Below are 9,044 nucleotides of genomic sequence, written 5' to 3' on the forward strand. Positions count from 1 at the left end.
GAGAGCCCCACTGACCCAATCCCCACAGAAACTGTTTATACGGTGTAGGGTAAAGGAACGAAGACCTTCAGGTCCCTGATTTACTACACCTGGGTCCTCTGGGAAATGTGAGGCCACCCACAGCCACATGCTTAAGTGCGCAGCGTCAGTGTGTTTAGGCTGAGGGTTGGGGGCTCTGCTTTGCAGTTGTGGCATGAATTCCCTGAAATAAAAGTTTTAGGTATAACCTTGGCTCCTGCTTAACCCTTGAGTCATCCCTGTCAAAATACCCTTCTAGGGAACCTCCAATCCATCTGGTTTCTTTGAAAGTTGCCACATCCTTTGTGCACAGAGCCAGGGACAGCGATGTGGATACTGTCGGAAGTCCAAGTTTTTCCTGGGCCTTGCCATCTCTCATGAGTCCCACTCCCCACACCTTTTTCTGTATTCTCACTGCCTTGGTCAGTCTTTCTTCTTAGAGTTCCTCCTTCCTCAGTATCCCTGGCCCTTGGCCCCTCATACATGCATAGGCTCTCCCTTAGAGTATCCTTTAGCCTCTCCCCAAATCCCTGCCAACTTTGTCTTTCTCCCTTGCTCTGGACCCCTTCTGAGCTTTTTTTGTGCCCCTCTCTACTCAATTTATTCTGTCTGTTTTCCTCTAAGCCCCAAGGTCTCCCTCTCCCTCTGTTATTCTTCACCACCTCCCAGTTGGGTGCCTCCCCCTCCTAAGACATCCCTCCTCCCAGGGAGCCCCTCCATTTCTGGCCCCTCCCCACTTCTTCCTAAGCAGTCACTTCTCCTTTCCCCTCCCCCCACAGCCCATCTCTGGTTTCTTCTCCTCCCTCCTCCCTAGACTAGGCCAGCTAAGTCTTATTCCATTTTTAGATGACTGATTAGATACTAGCTGAACTTTATTCACAGCCTGAATTTACAGCTGTCCCTTCCTTTCATGCCCCATCCACCAAACACACCCAATCTGTTCAACATGATAAAGTCCTTACACACAGCAAGTCATGTCCACACACATTTGTATTTTTCAGAACAAAACAACAGTTATGCTGGCAAAGATGCTGAATTAACGGGGACCCTTAAGCTTCCAAAACACTGAAAAGCAACATTATTTTGCATGTCCACAAAGTATACATCTGTTTTCACAAATGTGGCAAAGTGTACCCTAACAGTTAGGACTTTTTCACCAAATCATAGACATAGATATGGAAATCATCATCAAACTTGATGAAGTACACAGAGGGTTTGGCTTCCACTTGGTGAATGACCATGCCAATCCGTTTGGAGCCATCTTCTTTGGTATATTCCACATGTTTGCCTATCAGGCCATCTACAACTCCTCCTGTTTCCCTTTCTGCTGGAGGAGACTCGCTGGACTCTGGCATGATACGGAGGTCTCCTTCTTTATAGTCATCTAGAAGCTGGTACATGTACAAGACAGGATCTTTCTCATAGGTAATATAAAACCAGGCTTTCATGATTGGTGCTTGCGCTAGGACCATCCCTCTCCATTCATCCTTAGAACCATGCTCGCCCTCAAACATATGTTCCACGGCTTTACCAACTATGGTATTTGCAAGGTTTGCATCAGTGATTTGAGATGATGCCACCCTGTCAGAAAGAATTTTAAGAGACAAAACTCTTTCATCTCTGTGAAGTTCCAGTCCATAGACACAGTCAATTCCATCATATTTCACCAGATAAAGAGAGGGATTTATAGGCACCTGATCCAGAACGGTTCCTTTCCACTGGGTGATGGGCTCGTCCCCTTCCTTCCATCCGTGTGAAATTCTGCAGCCCACGATGTTCCTGCGGGGCTGGGATGAAGGTCTGCCCCTCTGTTTCTTTTGGAAGGTTCTTTTCTTCGTCATGTTTGCAGACCCAGCGGCCCGTCCCGCTGGTGCCCTGGTTTGTAGCCCTTCAGCTTCCTGTGCATTGGGGGTCTTCATGCCTGCAGCCAGCGGGAGCAGAGAAGATAAGAGAGAAGGTAAGAAGACATTCAACATGCCATAAGGCGAAGCTCTCCCCACAGCGACATCTCTACGGACCCAGCGCTGGCAACAAAATTTTCCCTATGAGCCTGTAACCACTGCTGGAAATCCTGGCTGCATGCCTGCAAGTGCTCTCCCTCCTAGGTTCCTTTAGGCTGCAGAAAGGGCAGCAGTGGCAGTGGTGCTGGCTGGAGTTAGGAACTCAGCAGGAGGGGACAGGCTACCTCCCCGTTCAGAGTCCCTCGCCTCCACCGCCCACTACTGGTGCCCACTCTAAATCCCCTGCAAAGCGCCTATCCCTCCCCTGCTTTGACCCGCGGGCACTCACTGTCCTCCAGCCGTGGGCACCCCAGCCTCACTCGGAGTCAGCCTCCATCCCCTATCTCCTGCAGGAGTCCACCCCGTCTCTCTCCTCCAACCAGCTACCTACCAATGGCCTTGCCTGCCTGCCGTCCACCTCCCGAGATCGCGGGCTTCACGTGCCCAAATCGGACTCCTCGCTCCTGCCTTCGCTGTGAGTCTGTGTGGAAGGAGAATTAGGGGGCGGCGAGCGGCGAGCTTGCAAGAGCTGGTTAGAGAAGCTCCGTAGATGAGGAGCGTGTCTGGGAGGGCGTGCCGGCAGGCGAAGAGGGTGGCGGCTGTGTCTCCAGCACTGTGCTCACGGACCCTCTGCCTCCCAGTCGGCGGCAGAGGCCCCTCTGCCACATTGGGATCCCACCAGCCGCTACTGCTGCAGTGGTCTCCTCCCCCACTCCGTAGCTCAGCTTCCTGCCAGGAGAGAGGCCTCCTCTTCCTGCCAAACACAGGGTGCCCCCGCCCCCAAGTCTCAAACCCACCCCTGCATTTGGCAGGGGAGGTACTCCTGATCTCCTGTCCCCGCCCCTTTCCGAAATCAGTAGTTGCTGGGCCGAGGACTCTTCCCGTGTTCTGTTCACTTCAGGGCTCTTTAGCGCCTGTGCTCACCTCTACACCCAACCTCTCAGTCCCCTTGCCTAATCTGCTTTTCATCTTCCAGGAATTTGTCTTGTCTTTTTTTTTTTTTTTTTATTGCCCTTATGTAGTTATCCTTTATACATAAATCTGCCTTTCCTGTCATTTGTAAGGATTTGGATAGGAAGAGAGAAATGTGCTAATTCTCAGTCTGCCATCTTGACCCAATCTCTACCTAATGTTTCCTGAGTGGTCATTCTTGGATTTACTTCTTAAGAATTACCCCTGCCTTTCTTTTTCTTTTCTCTTTTTCTACTTTATTGCAAATGAAGTGCACAATGTTAACACTGCGTAAATTTCAAAAACTGATATGAAGAAAATAACCAACTGAAATTCCAATTCCCATTCCCTGGAGCTCACAGCAAAACATTAATACTCATTATGTCTTTTGCCCTTTTTTCCTAGGCTGTCACAAAACTGGTATATTTTGCATACATAAGTTCCTGCTCTGTTTTTTTCCATATAGAATAAGCATTTTCTCAGGACATTTAAAAAAACAAAAACACAAAAAAACATTATTTCCCTTCTCAGTCCACAAATACTTCTTGAGCACTTATTACATATCTGACCATTTGTCTATAAAATTCAATTTTACAATGACCACAATTTAACTTTTCCCTCATTACTGAACATTTGGAAAATGTATCCGCAATAAATGGTAATGTGATCTATTTATCAAAAAGTAGAGCTTAGGAAAAAAATAACTTTCTAAGAAACAGGTAAAATGACAGTTTTATAATTCAGTAGAAAAAGATTGGTTATTCTTTAAGCAATGCTACAGTGATTTTTTAAATATTTGGGGAAACAGAAATAACACCACATATATTTAGGCAAATAATTTTTAAAATATGTTTTTATTGATTTCAGAGGGAGGAAGGGAGAGGGAGAGAGATAGAAACATCAATGGTGAGAGAGAATCATCGATAGGCTGCCTCCTGCATGCCCGCTACTGGGGATTGAGCCCGAAACCTGGGCAGTGCCCTGACCAGGAGTCAAACCGTGATCTCCTGGTTCATAGTTCGATGCTCAACCACTGAGCAACACTGGCCGGGCTGGGCAAATAATTTTTGACAAAGGAGACAAAAACACACAATGGAGAAAAGAAATCTTCTTCAATAAACGGTGCTGGGAAAATTGGAAAGCCACATGCAAAAGAATGAAACTAGATTACAAGTTTGTCCCATGTACAAAAATTAATTCAAAATGAATCAGAGACCTAAATATAAGATCAGAAACAATAAATTACATATAAGAAAACATAAGTACTTAACTTATGGACCTTGGTCATAGAGAACATTTTATGAACTTGACCCCAAAGCAAGGGAAGTAAAAGCAAAAATAAATGAATGGGACTATATTGAACTAAAAAACTGCAAAAGAAATCCTCAACTAAACAAAAAGGCCACCAACCAAATGGGAGGAGATATTTGCAAACAACAGCTCCAACAAGGGGTTAATATCTAAAATATGTAAAAAATACTCATAAAACTCAATACCAATCAAACAAAAATCCAGTTAAAAAGTGGGCAGAGGACTTGAACAGACACCTCTCCCAAGAGGACATACAAAAGGCCAACAGATATGGGAAAAGATGCTCAACTTCACCATCTATTAGGGAAATGCAAATCAAAACTCCAATGAGATACCACCTCACACCTGTTAGAGTGGCTATTATCAACAAGATGAGTAATACCAAGTATTGGAGAGGTTGTGGCGAATAGGGAACCCTCATTCACTGCTGGTGGGATTGGAAACTGGTACAACCACTATGGAAAACAGTATGGTGGTTTCTCAAAAATTTAAGAATAAAACTACCATACAACCAAGCAATCCCTCTTCTGGGCATCTACCCGAAAAATTCGAAAAACATTTTTCGCAAAGATATATGCACCCTTATATTCATTGGAGTATTATTCGTGGTGGCTAAGACATAGACATAACCAAAGTCATCTTTGATAGAGGACTGGACAAAGAAGATATGACACATCTATGGAATATAACTCAGCCATAAGAAAGGAGGAAATACTGCCATTTGTGACAACATGGATGGACTTTGAGAATATTATGCTAAGTGAAATAAGTCAGTCAGGAAAAGCTAAGGACCATATGATTTCACTCATATGTGGGATATAAAACTGAAACTCACAGACAAAAACAACAGTATAGTGGTTACCAGTGGGAAGGAGGTAGAGGGGAGGTAGAGGGTAGAAGAGGGCCAAATATATGGTGACAGAAAATGATTTGACTTTGGGTGGTGGGCACAGAATGCAATATACAGATCTTGTATCATAGAAATGTACACTTGAAACCTATATGACCCTATTGACCATTGTCACCTCAATAAATTTAATAATTTTTTTTAAAAAGAAAAACACTCAGGAAAAATTGTTTACACTAAATTTATCCCTAAATCAATATTTGATTTACTAAAATGTAAAATTCAGCAAAATAAAACATTAGAAAAAGCAAATGAACAAAACAAAATTTCAGTAAACCATATGAATATTTAATAGTTACTTATGGTATCTGAATCAGGTGACTGATCAGATGTTAACAGAACAGCTAAGCTTAAAACAATAAAATAATTCCTAAAAGGAAAAATTTTAAAAATTTTGATTCAACAAAGTATGAAAGAACATTAAAATATTAATGACATTGAGCATGAGGAAAGAATTTCACATCTAGTACTGCGGCAAATGAGAAGTTGATACAGTTTTTTTTGTGGAAAGCAATTTTCATATATACTGTAATTCATGTGAGGGTTTATTTAGTTCTGGTTAACCCTTATTCCTGGGATAGCACCTTTGGAGTCCCAACCAAAAGTGAAAGGTGTTTATCAGGGCTCTTGGCCCCAATTTCTGTATCCTTAGCTTCAAGGGGAATTTATAAGCTCTTCTGAGCTTCTAAGCCTTTCAGCAGTTCCCTCCTGAATAGGTAAACTTCCCCAGGGGGAAAAACATCCAACACGTTTACTGTTTATCTCTTTGACCTGTCCTCCCTCATATGCTGGTTGGGTAATTATTTCCTATCTTCTTGGTTTTCAGATGTCTTTGAGCAGATTTATTATTATTTTCAATGTTTTTATTCATTTCAGAGAGAGGAAGGGAGAGGGAGAGAGGGATAGAAACATCAATGATGAGAGTCATAAATTGGCTGCCTCCTGCACGTCTCCGACTGAGGATTGAGGCACAACCCCGGGGGATGTGCCCCGACCCGGAATTGACCTCTTGGTTCATGGGTCAGTGTTCAACTACTGAGCAACACTGGCCAGGCTGAGAAAATTTATTTTTAACTATTTTATCCAGCTTTTATTGTTTCTTTTTTATGTTTTAATCTATCTTTATTGAGAAAGCTGTTTTGAATTCCTTAATCTCCTATCACTAAAATCCAAAATGAAAGGTTAAGTCAGTGGTGATGCATAGGCAGACTAAATAGCCATCTCAGATGGGTGAATAAAGGAAAATTAAATTTATTAAAGGGGGATGGGGATACCCAAAGGGAAGGGCTACACAGCACTGAGCCAAAGGGTATTGCGTCCATGATGGCAGCAAAAATATACTTGGGAATGTGAAACAAGGAGGGGCATAGAAGAAGCAACAGGAGAGCCTAGGCTGGGCTGCTTTGGCTCACTGGGAAGTCAGTGAGAGAAAGGGCCTTGGAGACAGGTTCAGGGGGTAAGCCTGGGATGAGTTGCTGCTGCCACTGCCCACTGCTTCCCTGGTTGCAAGTCTCGTGGGGTCCCTCGGAGGGAAGAAGGGTGAAGGAGATGGCGCTGGTGTGCTCCCCTGGTGGAGAGTGCACCCTGGGTCCTTTGTTCTGAGCATATTTATCTCTCTCTTGCAGGTGGGAATCTTAGGGGAGGTCTAGGGGAGGGTCTTAATAGAATATTCATCAGCTGTCCAGGTGTGCTCTTTTAGGGTCGGTGCCAGGGTAGGGGGTCATTGGTCAATGTATGTGGTCCTGAGTCAGCCACGGGGTGCTATTTGTTTGGTTTCGCTGCTTATCTGGCCTAGAGCTTAAATACAACTGAGGCCTAGATGTTAACTTTAGGGAGAAATGCTCAGGGGGTCTAAACCAAATGACCAGTGGTATGCTGGGGGAGGATAAGTTACCCTGGGGACTAAGTTCTTGTTTTCCCAGTTTTGCCCCTTGCTAGCCATCCAGGGCTTCCTGCCCTGGTCAGTCTCCATACCCTAGTTTCTGTACCTGGGTTTCTGTACCTGGCCCATCTGACACAAAACTCTATATTTTATTATAAAATATATGTGTTCAACTATTTGTAATAGCTCCAACCTGGAAACCACCCAAATTTTCATCAACAGTAAACTGGGTATTTTGTGGTATATTCATACAATGAAACATCATACAGGAGCGAGAATGAGAAAATTACAACTACATGCAACAACATGAATGACTCTCACAAATATGTTGAAAAAAAGAAGACAACAAACAGGCACACATTTTTACCTTTCTAATATATTTAAATTTTAAAAATAAGTTAATCTATTGACTTAAATTTTATAATAGCAGTTATTTTTTGCAAGAGCATTTTCCAAATAGATGGTGATAATTCACATTCCATCAGCAATTGATGAATGTCTCTACAAGACATTTTTAAATGGCGTATATAGCAAGAGGGGTTCATATAGAGCAGCAAAATGTGTTGAATTGTAACATCATTTGGCATTGCAGCCTAGTATCTAATCACACTTCTGGTAATTGTATTCCCCATTTATCTTCTGTGAACAACCTAAGTCTAACCTTGCAGAGCACTGAAATACTGTTAGAATGACTGTTTTAGGACTAGGCACCCAAACTAGTCAGAGTGAATTGGCACAAACTCCTGGATATAAGATAGACTATCTTTTTTATTTAACATGAGTGAACCTAAAATGTGAGAATCAAATTGCTCCATTGCCCTTACCATCATCTGGAGACTGAGGCCAAAAGCATCACAGAGAAGAGACTGGAGCCAAGCTAAGAGAGAGACTGTTATCCTAGTGACACATTTTGTACCTGTAGGCAGTCATGGCCACTGACTTCCCAATATATATATCCCTCTTTAAAAAGTTACTCTAAGGTAATCATGATAATACCATCCCTCCCTTCACCCCCATAAGTGATTGGTTTAGCATTTGTCATATGATATAATCCTGAACGATTAAACATGACAACCTGTTGGCTGAAGGACTTCTGAAAAAAAAAAAAAATCTTTACTCTTAAGAGAAATGGGAAATGTTTCATTTTTTTTTTATTTAGGATAATGCTATGCATACATATGACCTTTGGCATCTCTGTAACCAGCCTGAGGGCAAAACCAGCACAATGAAGATAGCAGAAGAGAGAATGGGAATACTCTGAGACCTTTGAGTATTTCATTTAGCTGCTGATTATATCATTCCTGGAGTCTTACTTTTGACTCCAATTTATGAGATAAGAAATTTCATTATAGTTAAAGCAAACCTGAGTCTGGGTTTTCTATTACTTGCAATCGAATCTAAAATGGCAAAGTGTTTAGTAAATGTGTATCTGTTTAGTAAATGTGTATCTGTCCTTAATACATAAAATTACACACATAAAAATAGGAAGCTTTATATAGTGTTAGGAATAAGTAAATTTGAAGATAGAGGTAAAATAAAAAATTAGGAAAATATTAACATCTAACTTAACTGTATTTGTTGAGTGATTTTTAATGGAATTTACTTATATAAATTATAATGTATGTAATGTATATATGTAAATTAGCAATTTATATACATATCAGTATAATCACATTTAAAAAAATAATTCAAAAGTTATTTTTCCAGAAAAATAAAACATTTGAAAAAATTGATTTTTCAAAAAGTTATTTTTACCCCAGCCTGGCTCAGCAATTGTGCATTGACCTATGATCCAGAAGATCGGGGTTCGATTCCCGGTCAGGGTACATGCCCAGATAGCGGGCTCGATCCTCAGTTGGGGGAGTGCAAGAGGCAGCCAATCAATGACTCTCTCATCATTGATGTTTCTATCTCTCCCTCTCCCTTCCTCTCTCGGAAATCAATAAAGATATATATTTTTTAAAAAGTTATTTTT

General features: G+C 41.9%; 1 protein-coding gene across 1 annotated transcript; it reads right to left on the bottom strand.

The window, feature by feature from the left end:
* Positions 1–797: 797 nt before the first annotated feature.
* LOC107537278 (spindlin-2-like) lies at positions 798–2,033 on the bottom strand. The gene has a single exon (XM_016213259.2). It carries the CDS (start codon positions 1,992–1,994, stop codon positions 1,161–1,163), a length of 834 nt encoding a protein of 277 aa, XP_016068745.1. The 5' UTR covers positions 1,995–2,033; the 3' UTR covers positions 798–1,160.
* Positions 2,034–9,044: the final 7,011 nt, after the last annotated feature.

Source organism: Miniopterus natalensis, chromosome X (assembly GCF_054644295.1).
Source record: "Miniopterus natalensis isolate mMinNat1 chromosome X, mMinNat1.hap1, whole genome shotgun sequence".
Classification (NCBI taxonomy): Eukaryota; Metazoa; Chordata; class Mammalia; order Chiroptera; family Miniopteridae; genus Miniopterus; species Miniopterus natalensis.

What these genes read in the sequence shown, in the direction of transcription:
- LOC107537278 (XM_016213259.2), bottom strand. Translation starts at nt 1,994, where the DNA reads ATGTTGAATGTCTTCTTACCTTCTCTCTTATCTTCTCTGCTCCCGCTG.